The sequence below is a fragment of the Polistes fuscatus genome, unplaced genomic scaffold (genome assembly GCF_010416935.1).
Source record: "Polistes fuscatus isolate 324 unplaced genomic scaffold, CU_Pfus_HIC Scaffold49, whole genome shotgun sequence".
In the NCBI taxonomy this organism is placed as follows: domain Eukaryota; kingdom Metazoa; phylum Arthropoda; class Insecta; order Hymenoptera; family Vespidae; genus Polistes; species Polistes fuscatus.
The window spans coordinates 124,303-147,508 of NW_025113128.1; the positions used below are offsets into that span (position 1 = coordinate 124,303).

The following is a 23,206-nucleotide window of genomic DNA, read 5'->3' on the forward strand; positions in this document are numbered from 1 at the left end:
ACCTCTCATATCTTCTTTCTTTACTTTTCTCTTCTTATTATTCCGACTCTCATTTTGATTCCTTCCCTATTTTCTCTCTTTCTCTGTCTTTATCCCTTTCTCTTATACATTCTTTCACCAGTTTTATATCTGAATCCCTAATTTTCTTTTCGAATTTTAACGCTATTTTTAACGCTTTTATTCTCATTTTTTCATATTTGCCTTCTTCCTCCACTATATACTTTGGCGTATTACTATCTAATCCTAAAATCCATTTCATATATCTTCTTTGTACACTTTTCAACCTTTCATCTTCCTCCCAACCCCATACTTCCGCTCAAAATAACGCTACGCTTTCCACTAACGCTGTGAATAATTTCCTTCCCCTTTTCAGTAACTTTTTTTAAATATTCTTTGTCCTATGCTCCATGCATTTTTCATAACAAATACTGCTTTTCTCTTCCTCTCATCCAAGTGCCTATCATTTCTTCGATTCTTCTGTAGTATGTATCCTAAATATCATATTTCATCCACTTCTTCTAATTCTTTGTTTCCCCACTTCTACATTCTATCTTTTATTTTTCTTTTTTAAATACCAAAATTTTTGTTTTCGCTTCACTTAAAATCATTTTCTTACCTTCAAGATACTTTTAAATTTTCTTAACATTTCATTCAACTCTTCTTCTCTATCTGCTAATAAAACAATATCATCCGCGTAAGTTATACTCCATACTTTCTCGTTCCCGATTCTGCACCCTCCAACATGCCCATTTTTCATCTTCTCTTCTACGTCCGCTAGATATATATTCAATAGAGTTCAGCTTAAGGGACATCCTTGTCTCACTCCATTTTCTGTCCAAAATTCCACTGTTTCCTCCCCTCCCACTTTAATTACATTTTTAGATTCTCTGTAAATATTCATAATCCTATTACTAACCTTTACACCAACCACAATCTCCCTCAGCCTTTCCTTTAGCACTTCTTTATCAACTCGATCAAATGCTTCCTTTAAATCTATAAAACAAGCGAATATTTTCCCTTTTGGCTTTTTTAATTTTTCGTTTACTATATGCTGAAGTGTACATATCGCTTCTGTTACTTCTCTTTTTTCTTTAAACCCAAATTGACTTTTTGCTAACTTATTCTCTACTTTTTTTTTTAGCATTTCATTTAATATACTTGCGTAGATCTTATACGCTGTGCATGTTAATGTAACCCTTCTATAATTCTCTATTTGATCTCCATCACCTTTTTTATGAGGCTGACTGAGGTGAAAGAGGTAATTGTTCCATCCTCAATTCCTTCTGTACTGTTCCTTTTTTGTCTTTTCCTCCTAACTTTTCCATGAAATGCTCTTTCTCTAATCTTCTATTTTAATCTTCTTACTTATTTCTTCTCTCCGTTTTTTCTGAACCTGTTTATATACTTCCATACTTCGCCTTCCATTGTTGCATTTTTTAAATTCTCCTCTTCTATACTTTCAAAACTTTTCCTTTTTACCCATTACCCTTACTATATATATATATATACATGTTAAGGTATTTTATTAAAACTTGGTAGGATCTTTCGAGCGACCCGTTAGATCGAGGGTGATATGTGGTCGTAGTAAATTGTTTAACATTACATTTTTTTGCTATTCTCTTAAATATGGTTGATATTAAATCTCTCCCTTGATTGGTAATAATGGCACGAGGATCTCCAAAAAGACAGATAAATTCTTTATAAAAAGCTTCCGCGGTTAAAGCGCCGTTAATTGTAGTTAAAGGGATAGCTCAAAAAAATGTAATCAAAAGGTTAATACATATTGATTTTGTTTACGAGTCATGGGAAGAGGTCCCACGATATCCGAAGCTATTTTATCGAATGCATTTTCAGGAGTATCGGTGAGAATAATCGGTTTTTTTGACTTCATTCGAGTCATTTTCATGTTTTTCCAGAAATAATGATTTCTAATGCGACAATAAGTTTTGCTCACGTTTTTATGACTGCCCGTGGTAGATAAATGATATTCCTGTAGTTTGTCATTTATTTCATTTGTCATAGGAGTTTAAACTAGTGAATTGCAAATAATTATGGCTAATATTTTTTTCTGAAAATATTTCTCGAAGTTTCGTTTCTATGGTTCTCTCCAAGGAAGATCATCCATGAATTTGGTTTTAGAAATATTTATGGGTTTAATTCTTAATTCGGTAACTACATCAAATAATTATCTTAATGCTTCAATTATACTTTGCTTTTTAGGAGGATAGTCTATCGGTAGTGATATCAGTTTCTTTTTTCGTGTAATGTTTGCTACTTTAGTTCTTTCAGACATAATGTCTTTATATACTGGCAGCATTTTATTTTCATAGAGTTCCAAAGCACCTTTATCAAGAAGTTTGCCTTGGTATGAAATGAATACTCCTAAATTAGATTTTTTGTTTTTCAAACAATCCCTATAATCAATCAATTTAAATAGTGAATTTTAAGCAGTATGATGGGGGATTGCATATGGGTTAGGTTTATTCGGGCTGTGAAGCTAGAGAAGGAAGGGCTTGGCAATGTAGAAGGTGGTGGTTATGTTGGTGGGGATTGATTAGGGGCGGCGAGGGGACTATCGTGAGATTCACGCGTGCCGGGTCCTTCGTCGGATTTCTTGTTCTTATTAGTTGGTTTTTCTGGTGGAGGAGAGAATAGGCGTTGTTTCTTCTCGGAGTAGAAGGATTATGGAACGTTGCGCTTCGAACGATTGTTGAAAGGGGCGTCTATTTTACTATTTCCATGTTGTGTCACGTAGTGCTATGGGCTGATGGCGGGGATGTCGGTTGAATGGGGACAGTAATGCCATCGGAATTTTTTCCAAGTCCTTGACCTTCATTATAACCGTAACGTAACATTATTTTCGATATTTTTCCAGATATATCCCACGGAATTATTGGTTTTACGGATGCCACGGGGTTTCTAGAGAGTGCGTCTGCGTTTAGATTTACTTTTCCCGGTTTATGTATTGTTTCGAAATCATATTTATTTAATTTTAGATGCCAATACCATAATCTAGAAGTTTTGTCTTTTACTGATGCTAGTCAAACGAGTGGTTTGTGATCAGTTATAATTTTGAAATGCTGTCCGTAAAATATAACGTCTAAATTGATAATATAAAAACTCTGTGTAATTAGTTTTATTAAATAAATTTCATTAGTATAAAAAGAAATTATTAAAAATCCCCTTTTTTTCACGGCTTTGATTGCATCTCACACTTTAATAAATTTACGTTAGAACCCGTGTCTATAAATAATAAAAATTTGATTCTTTGTTTTAACCATCCGTATATGAATGTAGGAATGTCTCGTATCGCTTAATTGGCCCGCACTTAAAAAAATTTATTGGGTCAGATGGTAGTGGGATTAATAGGTCATGGGTTGGTTCTGGGAGTTCGGGAGGGTTTGTTAGGACTTGGATTGGTATTACTTCGGTTTTCGGCTGGGTTGTCTGGTTATTAGTTCGATTAGAATCGTAATTGTTTGGCGAAGGATATTTGTTATATCGATTTTCGGGGTAACGAGTGTATGGATTTCTCGATAGGGAGAGAGGGGTAGAGGGTATAATGTTGGTAAGAATTCGGTCTCGCGTCGTTATTGTATCTATTTTCATTGTCCATTTCCTGTTTAGTGTACCTGTCGTCGTAACAGTTATTCCTATGTCGGTTATTATTTCTATTGTAGTCGTTGCCAGTATTCTGTATTTTATAGTGATCGTATTATCGGTTTTCTTATAGGTTTTTGTCAGGGTATCTAGGTCCGTCACGTGGATTCCTTCGTTGATTTGGATTTCGGTAATTTTGATAATTTGGCCTTTCATAGTCCATCGTACGTTGTCGCCGTTTAATGCACGCTGCCCTAATAATCGCGTCGGTTAAATCGCGGGGCGCGTAATGTCGAAATTCTAATCGCGTGTCTGGGTCCGCCCCTTCGATAAAATTTTCTAAAATATCTGCTTCAGCTTCCTGTATTATAGATTTGTCCGGGTTTTGGTATTTGTCTTTTAAAGCATTTCAATCCGCGGTTTTTCTTAAATGGCTGAATATCTACGCCAAGTTTGAAGGCACTATGAATTTTTTCTTGGAGTACTACAAGTGTGCAAAATTTGAAAAAAATCGGAGATGTGGCTCACTGATTGTCTCTTTGTAAGACCCAGACTTTAAGGAAAAGAAATTATATTAATCGTCTATAGAAATATTAAAACTAATTATGTAATCATTTATACTCAAGCGTACTTGCGTGTAAGAATATTCCAGAAACGATGATGCATCAGGAGGGCTTGGGCTGTCGCGAGTCGAAAAGTGGGCCAAGAACCATCCCCTCCACCAAAGGACTTTCGGTTCCTATAAAAACTCGGAGGGCATTGTCCTCGCGCTTTCACTTTCTAATTTTTTCTTTAATTATTAGCTTGCATTCTTATTCCTTTTCTTTAATTATTAGCTTCCATTCTTGTTCTTTTTCTTAATTAGTAACCTCATTAATTTTTGCTTAAAGTGTTATTTTGTATCTTTGAAATGAAATTCACTTCGATTTCATATCCCAATTAATTTTTTCCAATTGGTGGAGATCCAACACATAAACCAGCCCAAGAATTCCTTTTTTTTGTTTGCTTTTTCAGGAGGAAAAACCTTCGTAGGTCCCCTGAGCCCGGTACCCAGGGGAGTATCGGATTCAGCCCGCCTGAGGATATACCTCAGGATCTGGTTGCCTTCCGACTAAAAAACCTTCCGATAATGTTACGTACTAACATGCAAAAGTGGGGTTGGCGGAATTGCGCGCCAGCATAATAGTCTCGCCCGAGGGGGCCGCATAGGAGATAATCTTCTAGACTAACTCAGGTATTTCCGAAAATCTGAGTAAATTAGAAATACTAATCAAATAACAAGATGTACAAATTAATAAGCTTATTTCATTAATAACGGTAAATAACGGTATTAGTAAATAAATTGTCATCAGATTAAACTCGCCAATTCGAAACTATTAAGACAATGTTTTACAGGATTTCTGTGTTAGTTTCACCTAAATCAGACAATATCATTGCAGCCGCTCCAGAAGCATTTTTCTTTAATTGAAAGGGAAATAATATACAATGCCATATGTTACCTTCTTGGTTACTAATTGTTTTTGTATTGATTTCTTGTCAAATGTTTTTTAATTGTAAGCTTCAGTAATTAAGGAGGTATTCTGGTCTAGAAGCATGAATTTTAGGTACTTTTTGAAGTGCCGTAAAAAAAAGGCAAACAATATTGTGACGTCTCGCCACGCATATCTTCCTTAAATTTTCCACAGTAGAATAAAATTACTTAATAAAGACATAATTCCAATGATTTATATCAAATTCAATTGACATCATTTTTAGTAGTAAGTACCAAAACCATTACAGCAGTAGTACTGATAAAGGATTAACTTATCAAAACTACTTTATAAAGAGCGCGTAACAATTGTTCTCGAAACCACGCTGATTTTATTAAAACGTACATCTTCTAACAATACAAGAGCAACCACGGTAAATCACTGGAATATGTCCTAAGAATTCGACAAGCTATGTGGCCCTTTACAATCAATCCTTGTCCTTCAACACGTGCTAATCATAAAACACCGTGGACCGCGTGGCCAGGAGGATCGGAGAACGTGAAATATAAGATTAAAAGGACCAACATTCTCCTATCGTCACCTATCTCCAACACCATTGTCGCCATGAATACATTGCTATTCACCTAATAAAGAACTTTCTGTTAGAATCCTCGCCAGGAAAGACATTGAAACTGCCGTCAATGCCGGGATATCCGAACCCTAACATAAACCAGAGCCAACACTTCGAGTTTTCCTAAATGTCATTTATAAATGTCAAATTAAAACTAATCGTCACCCGACCGATAGAATAAACACTAAACAATTCTGACTTAAAAGAAACGCGTAGAATTTTCTCGAACGATTCAAAAGGAAGAATATGAAAGATTCTCGAATAGTTTAGATTTGAATTCTCGAAACCCAGAAGTACTAAAACAATTGTTGAAATACGAATCCTAGATGTATACTCGTACGATGAAGGAATAAATGTAAAAGGGAACTATGGAAATATTGGTAATGAATAATTAAAAAAGGATTATTGTATGTATATCGTCGAAATTAATTAAATAAGATTCGAATATTGAAAGAAGGAAAATTACTGCATGCTATAGAAACGAACAATGAAAATATGTAAATGAAATATTAAATATGACTTTGATTTTAAGAATAATAAACTGTATTAAATATCTACGAAATGTTAAGAAAAATACGTAAGCTTTCATAAGAATGTTTTAGAAACGGTGATGCATCAGGAATTTTTAGGTTGGCTTGCGTCAAAAAAGTAGGGAAAGGACCATCCTTTCTACGAAAGGATCTCTGGTCCCTATAAAAACTAGGAGAACTATGCCCTCACACCTATATTCTGACTATTATACAAACGTGTGCTAATCGAGGAAGAAGCTAACCAGCGACCAGCCCAAGCACTCCTGAATCAATCGCAACCGATTTGAAATTGCTTAAAGGATCTTACGCCTTCATTTTTCTGTAAGTAAACGAATTTATAATTAAATATCTGAGTGAATCAGAGCTACGGGAATTTATAGTTTTTATCACCTTGCTTTATTTCCCTTTCTTTACCTTTATTTACCTCGCATCTTTGCTTTTTTCCATCTTTTATTGCTATTCAATCTTGGGAAGACGAACTTACCTGGTCCCGGCTAAGTTCGGTGAATGCAGGGTGGCCAAAACAGACTTAGCACTTACTACTTAAACCATTTTCGTCAGTTCAGTCGTAACAATATTTTTAGTATGCATTTTTTTTATCAGATATTTATAAATATTTCAAGAATACATAAAAAAAAAACTGGTGTGTGTACTTATGTAAACACGTAAGAAGTTATACTTCTTTGGCATACCAAACGAACGAAGCAACTATCTGTACGATTTTCTGGCCAATCTTCAAAGAATCTGAAAACTTAAGCCACACAACATTTACTTATCCATCTTCATTGTATTTAATATGAAATAACTACAATTTTCCCGAATGCCAATATATACTCTACATTTGTAAATAAAATAAAATATAACTTTAATAAAAACTTTAATAAAATAAAGATATTAAATACAATTTAAATAAAATACAAATATTAAAAAAATTAATAAAATAAAACAACAAATAAGACAAAAGAAAAACTCTTGGTTAAATCAATACAAAGTATAATACTATATTGACTCGTCAGGCAAAAAGCCTTGTAGCATAAAAGCTCTGGTTGATAAATTAAATATAATAAGGAATTGCGGTTTTAACAAAAGATTAAACATGTATCTCATCTCTTGCTTGCTGCGCTTGTATTGGATTTAACAAAAAGGTTCACCTCGCTTATGGAAGTATAAGGAATACTTATACTTTTCTTATTTCGCTTCTAGCTTAAATCGCATTGTTCGTCGCTTTCTTTGTAAATTCTTCGCTGCTTATCTAAAACGTGTCGTCGAAGGCGTCCAGTGGAAGAATAGGACGAGGGTCTTTGTTTAATAGGCCCAGCAAGGCGTGCTTAGCAACGGTTTAAAGTGTGGGGAGGGACGATAACAAAATTTCGTTACTTTCAATATTTTCCAAATGATTGAGCCGCGTATTTCGAACATACGCTAAGAATCTATAATCTTTATAAATGGTACATAAATCCTTATTACGTTGAGTGCCTCACGAATTCTGAAGGAAATCCTCGTCAGGCTACGCTCGTTATTTAGTATTGAAAAAGAAGTATAACTTCAAAACAATCACAATAAATTCACATTGCACAATACGTTTCCAGTCTTTTATGCTACTCTCCATATTTTTATAATTAATTACAGATTACCTATCACAATGATTAAATATTATTATTATTATTATTATTATTATTATTATTATCATTATTAATTTTCCTTGTTACTTTTTAATTTTCCTAGTTTATTTTTTAATTAATGTTATTATTATTACATGATTAGTATTATTATTATTAATTTTATTTTTACATAGAATATAGTTGATAAAGAAACCTGTCCCCCCAACCCTTCTTGATATAAAAGCACAAAAGGTTTTACGAGGAAACAATCACAGGTAGACGGATAGTCCCTAACGACTTTTGTCAGATTCGTTCCGGCCGACCCGGTTTTGATACCGGGTCACTTAAACAGCTATTTCTTCTAAAATAAATTGAATTTTGAAAAATCCTCTTAAAGACACATTCTTAAAGGATTAAGCTTTGAAAATTTAAAACAACAAAAAAATCGATTTTTTCAAATTTCCAGATCTGAGTACCCCTATTAAACGTTATAAAATTGCTGGCAATTATTTACATTCCAACCAAAGTTACAAACAATTAAATATATAAATAATATATTTATAATAATAATACATAATAATATATACTAAATAATAAAAATGTGTATAATATTTCTGGAGCTAATAGTTCTTATATTACTATAATTTCTGTTTTAAAGAAAGACACATGAAATAAATGTATACTACAATTAAAATGCATAAACTCAAACTGCAGGTTAAATATAGTGATGTTTTTTAAATATCATATTCATTTAATATATTATCTAATGATAAATACATCAGACATTGCAATTAGTTTTAATAAGTATTTTCTGAAGGTTTGCTAAAAGGAGTTAGGAAAAATATATATATATATATGTATATATTTAAAGGTAATTTATATTATTTTTATATACTTTCCGTTTCGTAATTATTTTGGTTAAGCTTAAAAGCTTAGCAAGTAAAAAGCTTAATATCACTTAATAATTTTCGTGAATATCGAATGTATCCATAGATTCTGAATTAATTTATTGTTATTAAATCAAATAAGATATTAACAAATTGAATTAGTTTTTAAGATATTTAAGCATTTTTTTATATCCAGTTTAAGGCAATTTTCCAAGTGAACTTATTTATTCGAACAACTCGTACAATTTCTACTAAAAGCATCGGTAAGTATTAAATCAGAAACACACGAAAAACTAAATATCGCAGTTTCTTAAAAAAGAATACAAAATGTAAAAATAGCTCTCTTGTTAGAATTACTCTCTTGTTAGAAATTAGATCTTGTTTATTTTCATTTAAAATACGTTATTATTTTAAACTTTTATCCAATAGTGTATACTATTATGCTAAACATGAGGATTATTAAAAAAAATGTATTAATTATCAAACTAATTTATACGATTAAAAATAATAATAGAATTATTATAAAATATTAGTAAGCTAGCGTTCGTGGTGTAAGCTCAGATTTTTTAACTGCTCTCTAAGGATTCTTTTTAACGATGTCTTTAACTATCGCAATATTAAAACCTTAACAAAAAGAAACTAATAATCGCATTTAGATTATCTATAGTTGTGTTCAAATATAAATACATGATTTTATGGAAAATATAAAAAATGTAAAATTTTAGTTATTTAATGGGAATAAATTTTACTCGAAGTGGTTTGATAGAGTTTAAAGTTAAACCTGTTGCTATTTCAACATCATCAATGTTATCGACTGGTTCCAAGTAGAAATTTCGCACTATATGAGCTACTATCAGTTTAAGCTCTAACATTGCATATTTTTGACCTATAATAAAATAAACACGTAAATAGGAAGTTACATTTGTTAGCAGTACTTACGACATTTACCAATACAGTTTCTTGGGCCTGCGCTGAATGGAATATATGAGAAAGGATAATGTCTTTTAACATTTTCTGGTAAAAATCTATCGGGATCGAAAACATTGGGATCTGGCCAAAATCTTGGATTTCTGTGTACGCTATACATGTGAACAGCGCATATCGCTCCTGATGGGACTAAATAATCATCTAAAAATGAATTAATTATTTCATTGGATTGATAAAGTTAAAATCCACATAAAATGTAACTATATTACCTACTTAGTTGCAAGTCATAAGTTAAAGTACGAAATATAGTAGGAACGCTTGGATATAAACGGAGTGATTCCTTTATACACCTATCCAAGTACGAAAATTCTTGAAGATCTGCGATCGTCAGATTGTAATTATCTTCAAGCATAATTGTGTTCACTTCGTCCCTTATACGTTGCTACGAATAAATATTCTATTAATTACGCAACACAAATACTACGCGAATGTTTGCCGATCAATGTTTTAATTATATATTGAATTGGAAGGAATACCTGGACATCTTGGTGTTTTGCAAAGAGACTCAAAGCAAAGATCAATGCCATTGCCGTTGTGTCGTGACCCTAAAAAAAATTTCTCACATTAGGTTAAAAACTAAATTTCTGCTCCTCGCTACTTTAAGGTACCGATTTTAGGGAAGAAGAGTTTCGACGATAACGTCTAATGTTTCTTGTAGTTTAAACATTGTCCAAAGGGACCTAATCCTAACACATAAATGTTCCCTTGACCCATCAGAGATTTTGCAATCGATTGAAAATGAAACGAGATAAATTATTCTTCAGACATTTGTTTTTTCAATAGTTTTACCTCAACAAAATCACAATTAAAACGCATCGTTTAATAATTGAATCTTTTGTAAATGAAAATATTTAAAAAATAGCAGATAGAGTTTTTTTCAAATGTTTTTAAAACGGTGAGTTGGGAGATGTTTCGCTAGAAGAGCTGTTTGATAACAATCCAACACAGATATCCTAAGAGTTTTTCAAAGCGTTATATGTTGCTTTAAAACACCTGCATGCAATGAGAACAATTTATAAGGATAGGAAATAAGTACAACATAATTAAAAAAACAGAAATTAACCTTTTTAGTTATCATTTTCTAATTATCTTTTATTATTTGAATTAAATAATGAAGCTTACCTCAAACATAAAAGTATCTACTTCCTCTTGAATTCCTTCGTCATCAATTTGATTACCATTTAGAGAAGCGGCTATGAGTAGATCGAGCATAGAGAGTCTCTTTTTATGTATCGAATCTGTGAAAAGAATTTATGAACAATAATTTTTCGTAAAATAAGCATTTATTATATTACAATAAATAAAATACTTGTATTTGTTTCTTTCGAGTTTTGAAAGGAAGTGTCGAAATTATCCATTTCTTCAAATTGGTGTAAATATTTTCCATTAGTTTTTTCGTGAAATCGTTTTCTTTCAGCAATTATCTATAATAAGTGTAGCAAATTGAAAAATTTTAAAGAATTCATGTAATTGTAGTTTGAGTTTTTTGCGGATTTGAGGGACTAACTTACGTCTTTTGAAAAACTGTGTAATGTGTTCAATAATTTTTTGTGAAGTTGACCAATTGAAGTAAGTCCAAATATACAGTCTATATAGTACCAAGGATTTAATATTCTATAAAAACAATATTTTTTCCTTTTGATCATATTCCTTCTTATAATCGACTAATACACTCCATAGTAACCGAAATATTTATTACCTGTATGCAACAATTTTTCCGAAAGTGTGAACAGCTTCACGATACTTAGATTCAATTTCTTTTTTTTCCTTTAAAGAGGTACCGAGAGCAGTTTCTACAAGTGAGCTTGCATAAATTATGTTTCTTCTTTAAATATCAACAAATAAAGAGATACGTCTCGACTTACCACATATTATATTTAGTGTATGTTGCGTAATGAATGTTTGTAAATTTTTAACAATAGCGTCTCCTTGTCCTTCTTGTTTGAGGGATTCAACTAGGCAGTGTGCTTCTTTGTTGAAAGTAGTAACACTATGTTCCAGAATTTTAAAGTGGAATGCGGGTGTCAACATTTTCCTCCGTTTTTGCCATTTCTTACCTTACAAATGATACAAATCATTAAATATGAAGAAATATGTAAAGTTTTCATGATTTTCATGAACTATCACCTGTACTAGTCAGCAATCCATAGGATAACCAAGGTCTCAAGAAGTAATAAACATCATTTTTATCAATATTTTCCGTGCTCGTCATCAGAACCTGTCAAGAAAATTCCTTTTTTCTTTGTTCGACAAAATTTCGCTATTGGTTTTTGTATCCGGAATACTGAGTAAAAGAAGGAAAAAATGTATCTTGATTTTGTCTTTTAATCACTTACCCTAATATCATCCGGATGAAGTAGAACTACTATGTAGTATTGTAAGGTCCAGATTTTGTAAGTAGGAAAATATTTATTATTTAGTTCCCAAACTTTTTGAATCAAATGATTTGCTATATAAATAAAATGTTTGTGTTATGTAAATATAGAATTTGGTAGATAATAGTTCATTTGAAAGAGTTTTACTTCTAGAAGAGCTTACAATCCCTTAAATGAAGCACATTTCCAATTATGGGATATGATTTTGGTCCTGGAAGACGATTAAGTATTCTTCCAATTCTTCCATATCTTATTTTGCAGTGTAAAACAAATAGTAATAGAATTGAGCTTAAGAAGATTGTTAGGAACATCACATCTGAGAAATAAGTAAAATTATTGTAATTATTGTCTTTTAAATATATAGTAAAAGTCGCACGAAGATGAAAATAAAACATCATGTATTTTTTACGTTATTTAGCACAAGTAAAAATAAAGAGGAATTACCTAATATAATTATGGTATTGATCAGATTTATGGAAAAGCTAAATAATTCACGAATGTAATTATTGTTACTAGTATTATATAGACTATTATTGTATCTTTGGCGTTGATCTAACATAAGACGAAACTGAAAAAGATTGCGGAGCGAAAATCTCAGAAGAAAAGTGTCAAAACACACAGAGAATAATATTACTGTTCAGAAACATGGAAATTTTCGACATTAAATAAAAATTGCATTTACAAACTTACGGAACCAATCAAGAATATATATATTGTTTACATTCTGAATATCGTGGTTAATACGATAGTCAGCCGTTACAGATAATGCTTTTTAACCTTTTAGGTACAGCTGAATTCTGCACTGGGCTATTTCTCTGGGTGGCAGAATCTGACGCGAACTACGTATAATCGATATAGCACTGCAATGTTTGATGGACAATGCCGTTCTCTACGCGGATACATTGGAATGAAGTATTTTTTAATTAAATTATAATTTTTCTTAATAATATATTACACATATACTTTAATATATTAACAATTCACTTTAATAATTAATAATACAATTAGGTATGATGCCATGATACGAAAGTCACTATAGTTGCACATCGTGCTTAAGAGGTTAAATCAGTCACGTAAATGGAGATAAGTCTTTCGCATATCCTCGATCAAGATATGCTAACATCAAATTTGTTTAAAATTTGGTAAATAGTTACTTCTCCCATACTTGTAACTTTAGTAGTCAAGCTACTTAGACTTTAGTCTGAGAGAATATTACAATAAAATCGACTAAACCTGACGCTCAAAAAGTCTATGGAAGAATCTAATTATAATTGAACCGTTTATTTTGAAAGTAATGTAAGTCTATTTTTAAAAAAAATTTAAATATCACGTAATTTATGCTTAATTTAGTGTAAACTTTTTATTCATAACCTTTTTATATTTAATTTTGTAAAAAATGCTGATGCTTTGTCCAATTCAAAAATTGAGCGGTAAAAGAAATTACGTAATTATTGGTTATGAAAATGGTGTAAGTCCAATTTCCATAGGAAAAAAAGAAGAAAAAAAGAAAAAAGAATTTTCTGTATACATCAGAAGATTATTATGATATTATAAAACAATGTAAACAACATAATAAATTCATTTTACATGAAATGAAACGAGATAATCTCGTTTCAAAAAAAAAACTTACGAAAAGCAATCCGAAAACAGATAACAGGAAACACTAATAAAGAAAGGTAAATTAGTTGCAAATATGTTGGATGAGGTTTTGCAAAAATGCATCATATAATATTTTATATAAAATGTCGATGGAGGACACAGAATTTAAGACTTTAAATTTAGCACCTACATATCCGAGAAGGTCGTCAAAATTTGAAAAAATCGTCCTGGTGCCTTTGTATCACGATGTTAAGTCTATTATTTACGAAAAATATAAGGATATAGAGCAGTTATTACCCTATATACCTCCTATGCATCATAAATATTTCAAAACACTATCATACGAAGAGCATTAATAAATTCTACTAGTAGAAGTACAAATAAGTTTCCGCCGTTTTAAGAGAGATGGCACGGCACGAGGCTTACGTTAGAATTCGCAGATGATAACTGGCTTGAAAATTAGGTTGCTCATTCAAGAGCAACATAACCCTATCATATTATTAACTTCGTATTAGCATCATATATCTTTTTTTATCCAAAAATGTCTAAATTTGAGCCAAATAAGCGTCATTTTTTATTTACTTTTATTTACAACTTTTAATTTACTTCTTTAATTTAAAAAAATCTGCAGCTGAGGCGCATCGATTGCTCGTAGAAGCATATAATGAGGCTGCCTTGAGTGAGAGAACATGTTATGAGTGGTTTCAAAAGTTTAAAAACGGTGATTTTGACGTAAAAGACAAAGATCGCAGTGGAAAAATTTACGAGGATGCAGAATTAGAGGAATTATTGGAGGAAGATTCGTCTCAAACACAAAAAGAATTTGCATTTACTTTAGAAGTCACTCAGCAAGCAGTCTCACATCGTTTAAAATCGTTAGAAGTGATTCATAAACAAGGTAATTGGGTTCCATACGAATTAAAGCCGAGAGATGTTGAACGCCGATTATGCGTGAGTGAAATGCTGCTAGTTAAGCGCAAAAAAAAGGTTTTTTTACATCGAATCGTCACTGGTGATGAGAAGTGAATACATTATGATAATCCAAAAAGAAGAAAATTATGGGGACTACCTGGCCACGCGTCAATATCCACAGCAAAACCGAATATTCATGGAAAAAACTCATGCTGTGTATTTGGTGGGATCAGCTTGGTGTGGTGTATTACGAGTTGCTTAATCCAAGCGAAACAATTACTGGAATTCTCTACCGAACACAATTGATGAGATTGAGCCGAGCTCTGAAGAAAAAACGCTCTCAATGTTACTCCAGACACGACAAAATTATTCTTCTACATGATAATGCTCGTTCGCAGTGAGCGTAGCGGTTCCGGTGAAAAACTATTTGAAAACACTTGATTGGGAAGTACTACCCCACCCGTCGTATTCACCAGACATTGCGCTGTCCGACTATCATCTGTTCCGGTCAATGGCACATGTTCTGTCGGAGCAGCGGTTTATATCATATGAAGATACCAAAAATTTGATTGATTCGTTTGACCTCAAAAGAGATAAGAAGTTCTTCAGACATGGAATCCGAACGCTGCCTGATAGATGGGAAAAAGTAGTTGCTAGTGATGGACAATACTTCGATTAAATTTAAACAACCGTTCTTTCACAATAAATATTATTTTTTTTGACCAAAAAACGGCGGAAACTTATTTGTACTCCCAATAATATCTTATGTTAAATTTAATAATATACTTAACGTTAAAGAAAAATACTGTCTATATTTGATCTTTTTGGTATTATTTATAAACAAAATTAGATAAGTCTGAAATATATTTTACGTGATAATTTATTTTTCAAAATTGAAATTAAACGGTTTTAAAAATTAACTAATTTTTAAAGTGCTGTTAGTCCATTTACAGACCGTAAATATACATTATTTTAGTTAAATTAGCCTAAAAGAAATTGATATAATTAAATTACGTATTGATAAATTAATAGAAACATTGCCAGACTTGACATAATTAACGAATATTTTTGAATTGACTAATATGCAAACCTGTAATTTTCTTGAAACAACAGAAAATAGATTTGTACTGCTTTCAAAATAAACGGTCCAGTTATATTTCGTCTAAAAAAAGTCTTTGGACATTTTTTATTCTTTACTCTCTACTCTCGATCCTTGTATCCTTCTTACTTATATTTGTAATCTTACGACTGGCTTAATTTCTTTTGTATCTTGTTTTTTACTTATCTCATCTTTACTCATATTTTCATAAACAAACGCATCTCGCAATAACTATCGATCGACGTACGTAGTTCATATATAAACACACAGAGCGATACGCACAATTTTTCATAATCTTGTTTAACTGTATTCGCCTGTCACAACACACACACACACACTTGTCCCCGTGCACGCGAGATACACGTATATCCCGATGGACGATCAGGTGATAAATAATAAATGAAAGGAACAGGAAACACTTACGGTAACACAAGTAAATGCAGCAACTACAATGATTATAGGTAAATTTTATATTCTGTACGTTTATTTAAGTAGATACGTCTTTACAAATCGAGTTCCCGACCGTGAATGCCCTATCACCGGTGCAACAACAGTATTTTAATTTCTCAATTATTAATTAAAAATTAATCGTCTAGCGTGTTTTGGACAATATATTTTTTAGGATGATATTCTTCGCACAAATTAAATATTAATTTATATTATTTATTGTGTGTTAATTCATTCATAATTATTTATTATATTATTTGCGTAATTATGATGATTTTTTAATAAAATAAAAATGTTTACAAATAGAAGAAACTTAACAACGCTCTATAATACAAATACACTATTTTTTTGAATTAAGTTTCCTATAAAATTATCATAAAATATTTTAGAGAAATAGAAGAATAAAAAGATAAAGTGAATTAAACACTTTGCAATAACGAAAAAATAAGAAATAAAGAAATAATAAAAAAATCTATCCGACGCGGATTTGATCCGGCGACATCAGGGAGACGAGATCGCACCGCTACCCATTAAAATACCTATGAAATAGATATACGAGGTCTGTTCGAAAAGTATCACGAATTTTGAATTCCCGCTGTTTACGTATATATTTGATTTTGAATTTTTTTGTGGCGTTATGTTGATACTCATGTCCCTCACTTATGCTGACAAGTTTTGGCCATTTTGAATGTTCAGTTAATTTTTGACAGCTATTTTGCTTGGACGTGTTTTGGCTCGTCTTCGATATTTGCCTATTTTTCGGCTTTTGCACCATGATAACGCTCCCGCTCACACATCGTTGCTTGTGCCCGAATTTTTGGTCAAAAACAACACAATAATGATGCCACAGCCCCCTTTGTTCCTTTCAAAGTAATCCCCATCAGATATTATACACTTGTGCCAACGTTTTTTCCAATTCACGAAGCACTTCAAAAAATCATCAGAATTTGTTTGAACTTATGAATTTCAGCATATTGTTTCGATATGCAAATGATACAATTTATTTTAATGAAGACAGAGCAGTGAAGTAAATTAAATTTAATTAATTATATTTTTTTACTATATATATATTACCACAGCATATATTTTTATTTTTATTTATTGTAGATTTGGAAAATAATAAACGAAGGATTTACTAAGTATAATTGTAGCTTCAAACAACCCAGAATACTAACTAATTTTTTTGATAAGACTGTTCATGCTATCAATTAGATAAACTTTTTAGGATACAATATAAATTGTAATAGTTTGGAATCCTTACATTATATTAGATGCTAATCTTCCTCAATTGTTTACACTCGTTATGATTAATAAGCAATGCAAAAGTGGTATTTTGTCTTATTTATAATCCATTCAGCGCGCATTGATAAAAAAGAAAATAATGATAAATTACGACTGAATTCGTTTAATTAAGAGCTAAAATATACGCTATTCGCTTAGATAACATAATTATTAAAAAAATTAAAGCATAAGTAGAAACGTTGTTGCGAAAAATATAGAGTTCAAAGACTATCTCGATTCTTTAAACAAAAAAGTAGAAAAAAAAGTTCTTAAAAATAAAATCAATCCGATTATTACAAAGTTTATAAGTTATAAGCCATACAAAGTGGCTGTTAATGTGTACTATTATAAGAGATACGTTATACCAGATTTGATAAGCACACTGCCATTCAAAGTCTATCAAAACGAAACGAAAATAAAAAACACAAATTTTATTAGCTCGTTACGATAAAATAAATTCCATCTTTCAATTTATGAATGTTTTACAAACAAAGACTTCCCTTATATCGATGAATAACTATCGCAAATGACTGCATGCAAACATTGCCAAAATAATATACTAATTTCCACGTTAAAACATAATATAGTGACTCAGAAAGTACTTGAACATTAAGCATGAAATACTTTATTAATTATAATAAGTATATAATACACAAAACTTATCTACATATTATTAACATTGGATAGAGTTACGAATCTTTAGATTAAATAAGTAAAGTTTCATGCAAATCGGAATATACACTATACAATTTATGATTTATTTCTTACGTACGTAAAGATTGCTGATTTCACAAAAGTACTTGAACGGATAATTTTGAAGTCTTTAATATTTAGTATGACCACCTTTGGCACGAATTACATCATGTAAACGATTATGCATACTCTTTACTAACTTTTCTGTAACCCTTGGTGATGTGGAACTCCATACTTTGAGTATAATAACCATCATCATGTAATTATAGGGGGCAGGAGATATCACACGTCTTCGTGATTTGTGAAAATGCTTTCGTTGGACAGGAACTCCTCGAGGGGGGAGGGGGAAGAGAAAGATATCACAGGGCCAAGGGAAGAGGCGATGAGATCGTGAAAGGGTTTGAGTGAGGCGTGGTGGGAAGAAACGGGGTATTACGCAAGGGTGACTAGAAAGGGAATGCAAGGGTCAAGGGAGAGAGGATGACGTTATTTCTTGTTCCGTTTTAATATTGGATTTCATCAGTACATAAGCTTGATTATATATTTGACGCACCATATATCTCTTGATAGTTGCATACAACGTTTCAACAATCTACAAACCACGCGAAAGTATTTTCGAAAGAAATCATTTTAAGAAACCACAGTGCTCGCGCGATTTGTGTAAGTTTTATCTAATTATTTTTATTGAATACTGTTATTAGTGAAGAAAAAAAAATACAATGCTTGTGCAGGTAGTACAACCGTTTAAATAGTGTCTTGTACCCAATTATTCTGATATCAGTTTTTCTTCTTGCTAATATAGAGATATGATAAAAGTTTTAGTGAATAATAAATTAAAGTAATTTTATTTAAATTAAACAGATATAATGTTACAAGTCTATTAACTTACCAACTATTAGCTCTCGCTGATTCAAACAGAACTGAACTGAACTAACTAACAACACATCGCTTCTCTTTTTTATTTTTCTTTTGTCTTCCCCGAAACTTTCCGACAATTCCCGAACATAAAACATATAGATTATTAATTTACTTCCAATAGGAAATATTCGAGATATTTCGGTGCAACATCGCGTAACAAGACAAACAAATGCATTTTCGAGAAACGATTTCTCTTTTTCATCGTACACTAGTAGACTATTTTTATCTTTGAACAATTGTAAGGAGCAATTAGGATTATACATTGCGCAAACACTTATACCAAATAACAACTCATTTTTAAGAAAACAAGATAAAATGTTTCATATTTTGTAATATACACGTTTTCGTTACCTGATTAAATAAAGTTGCCGATAGCAGAAGAGGTAGTAATCTGAACATTTAATCGCAAGATCAAGATTTTTTTATTAATTCCTTTTCTATATTTCTAAGCGAACTTATGATCCGTGGATCAGACGATGATCCACGTAAACCTCTGTACTATGAAAAAATGAAAATATTATATTAATTGTATGGGAATATTTACCAAATAACTTTAGATGAATGAAGAAACTTGTGAACCTTCTTTTAATTCGTTTCAAATGTTAACCGGTGACCACGCATGTGTTACTCAGCATGCCGACCTCAACTTGAGAGGTTTGCTGGTCGAAGGGTTCGTTGTACAGATACCTCTCGAGTAATTTATGCATTGTTTAGACAGTTACGTCTTCCAGAAGATGCTATAAGGTCCTTTCTACATCTTCGAATAAGAATCGCACGATCCAAGATAACATCGAAAGCTTATGCTATACGATTCCTTACCACCGTTGCGTCATTCCGCAACATACCGCCCCCCTTTAACGGACCCCGTACAAAACCTTAACATTCGCAGCATCGTATACAAATTCGTTACATGATATCACTCTAATAATTACAGTACATAAATATAATTTCGTTATATAAAAGTATTGCTATAATCGCGGTTTAATCGTTCAAGTCTTCTTTTTTTTAGTTTCGGTATCATTGAGTAAAGGAGATAGTTCTTTGAAACTTCGTTTTAAATAATCATTAGCGGTTTTCACTATTGCTACTCGCGTTATACCGTCGGCGCCTGTATGTAACTCTGTTACTCGACCTAATGGTCATTTTAGTGGAGCGTTATCTTCTTGGAGAGTTATCAATGTGTATCATTTATGTACCCTCCTTGTATCATTTCTTACGCAACGTTTATTCGTTTAGACATTCCTTCTTCCATCTAGTCCAAAAGTGTTATCGCATTTGTTGTATATGTTGATAATATGGTAATCAACTAGATGGCACGTCCCTGTAATCGTGATTTGGGAAATTTATTAACGAGTCATCCATTAGGAAATGTTATGGTGGGATCGCACTCGGGTTATTCGGATTGTTTGATAACGGTGCGATAGGAAGAGAATTTAGGACAGCCTTTGTCAAAAAAATACAAGTTATAAATAATGCATACGTAATTAATGTTTTTTCAATAATACGAATCCGGTGGCGTTTGAACGATTTTACCGACGCCTTTTTTAGCATAACGTCGACCCTAGGAAATTGTTTTGCTTTGTCGTTAGCGAGCTGAATCAATGTGCGCGTTGCTAGAAAGGATGTAGACGTTATTATTCCGTGTATTATTGTATTCATTCTGTCTATCCTTTCGTATTCATTTTTGTATCAACGCCAGAAAATGTTTCGAACTCTGCGGTCACGCGGATCCGTTAACATTTGTCGATGCGTTTTTGTTATATCCACAGTGAGTGCGATTACATGTGATTGAAATCTTATGAAACTCATAATAGGAATGTTTTGATTAATTAGAACGACCATTGATGCGTCCTTTAAAGTAAGGCCGTTGCTTAATTTTGCAAATGCGTTTAAGATTACACGATGTTTCGTGTTAATACTAGAATGTTTAATTAACTCGTGATATGTTAAGTAGTGTCCCTTATTACGGAAGGGTTTGTCGATTTTTTCAGTATAATCCGGATTTCTACACTTGTATAGGAGTTCTGTATATTGGTTGCGAATTTCTAATTTATATGTTAGTGTTCGTTCTAATGTATACAATCGTTTGAACGGGTTAGTGTACGAATTTTCTAATCGGTTTAGCCTTTTCTCGATTGATAACCTAGCACCGTATCTACCTGTGTTGTCTAGCCATGTGAGGCTTTGTATTGATTCTCGCTTAATTTTTCTTTGTAATATTTAATATTACTTTTTGGTGTTTGTTCGACACTACAAATTTTGTCTACCTGTTTACGCGAATTAATGCTAGCAGTAAAGCAATCCACGGTTTCTGAAGCATGCATGTTTTTCTTGGGTGCTACAATACACCCTAATTGCGTATTTTGCAAAATCAAGAATCGATTTGATAATAAGATCTGACCCGTGCGTAATATTGCATAAAAGATTCCTCTACCAATAATTGCACCTTCGAATATGATTATTGCGATTGTGATATGTTTGTTATGTTTAGCAGGAATAAAAACTTAAACTCGTCGTTATACGTCCTTGCTCGCGATATCAATGCAGTCACAATGGATTTGTTAAAGTTTATTTTCGTGTTACTCGTTTTTGTGTTATTCGTTTCCGCGTTATTCATTTTCGTGTTGTTCATTTTCGTGTTATTGATTATCGTGTTATTCATCTCTTTAAGCCTTTCGTTAGATTGCTTCTCGCTAGTTGCGATTGTTTCATCGGACCTACCCGCTTGAGGAGCTATGTTACTTGGAAATTCAAAATTATTTTGGTTAAGAGACGTCGCGAGTACCTGTTTCGTGATTGTATTTAATGCGAAGCAATTAACCGATCTATCGAAGTTATTATAATTCGATTCGAATTTGACTTTCGCTTGATGCGAAGATTGAGTTAACGTTTGACCGATTCCTTTAATCGGCACGCCGAATTTTTTTACTCGTTCATGCGATTTAACAATAGCGATATAGCTTTTGTTTGTATAATTGTTTGTATAACAGCATTTAATTTAAAACACAAGTAATCAGTAAAAGCTCTAATGCCAATTTCCTGTAACATTTAAAAATTTTTCGCAGTGGCAAACTATAAGCAGTCATTTGATCAGACAAATCAACTACAGATTATCATAAATTCTAATCTACCATCATTTTTGGACAGTTTGAAATAACTGATAATCACACAAATGGCCTACAGCGCCTCGGGGGTCATTGGTGACCTCCACTACAAATAATGCATTAAACACAATTATACAACTCTCTTTATCTGCAGTAGAAAAAATGTGAACCAAATATGCATCCTATTTTAAAAAATATATGTTGGCGCCACGGACAAATCACGTGAAACGCTCGCGGCAGTCAACGTGTTAATGTTTGATTTTTATGTGCAATCGCTTTAATTGTTTCAAGAGAAACTTCCCTACGCGCACCGGAGTAAAAATTCAAGGTCGGGGCACACGGTTTCTATTGTTACTAACATAAGTGACGAAAGTTGGACAGGAAAAGAAACGCAAAATAGAAATTTTTCGCGAGTATGAGACGAAGCATACTACAAATCGCATTTTCGGTCTTCTTTTTATGTTTATTTTTTTATCGAAGAGGGAATGCTTTGTAGTCTCTCCACTCGTGCATCCAACTTCTTTTCAAGGGGAAGCGAAGACGCTGTGAAATGTTCAGTGACATATAGTGTTTATTAGTGTGCATCCCATATGCAAAAAACCGTGTAATTCATCAATTACATTTGTACTCAATACAAGTATGTATTATAGTTTATTTTCATAATTATAGTATGTGTTTTACTTTATTCATACGGCTAACCTTAATCTTTTAGGAATTATCCACATGTTCGGTTTCAGATAGAGTAAAAGAAAAATCTAGATAAACAGTACGTCGCAACTGAAACCTGATTTTCATATGTCTATTTTATTACTTTGTTGGCTATTTAGTGTGCTCAATAAGGGATCCACTTCTGAATTTCAGCGGTATTCTTGATTCTTTGATCTAAGGGTAAGTCGATGACGCTGAATCAATTAGTGCTAATTTTTTTGCAATAAAATGTGCCGTTTTTGAGAAAAAGGGTTAAAAAGGGAAAAATGGCCTTATCTTAGAATCCAGGCATTTAATCGAAAAAAGTTTCAAACAAAAGTTGTAGAGAATTGAAAAATATAATACATAAAAAATGTTGTAAGGTT

General features: G+C 32.2%; 1 protein-coding gene and 1 long non-coding RNA gene across 2 annotated transcripts; both read right to left on the bottom strand.

Moving 5' to 3' along the window:
- Positions 1–9,194: 9,194 nt before the first annotated feature.
- On the bottom strand, positions 9,195–19,448 carry LOC122521803 (cytochrome P450 4C1-like). Its single transcript, XM_043642541.1, has 14 exons — positions 19,381–19,448; positions 19,001–19,095; positions 12,244–12,396; positions 12,042–12,154; positions 11,833–11,923; positions 11,571–11,762; positions 11,405–11,498; positions 11,217–11,319; positions 11,015–11,129; positions 10,828–10,943; positions 10,182–10,250; positions 9,919–10,087; positions 9,667–9,846; positions 9,195–9,604 (listed from the first exon to the last, which is right to left on the bottom strand). The coding sequence occupies exons 3-14, from the start codon at positions 12,389–12,391 to the stop codon at positions 9,444–9,446; spliced, it is 1,551 nt and encodes a 516-aa protein (XP_043498476.1). The 5' UTR covers positions 12,392–12,396; positions 19,001–19,095; positions 19,381–19,448; the 3' UTR covers positions 9,195–9,443.
- LOC122521808 lies at positions 16,899–17,463 on the bottom strand. The gene is made up of 2 exons (XR_006304912.1): positions 17,399–17,463; positions 16,899–17,064 (listed from the first exon to the last, which is right to left on the bottom strand). It is a non-coding gene; the product is annotated as an uncharacterized LOC122521808 (long non-coding RNA).
- Positions 19,449–23,206: the final 3,758 nt, after the last annotated feature.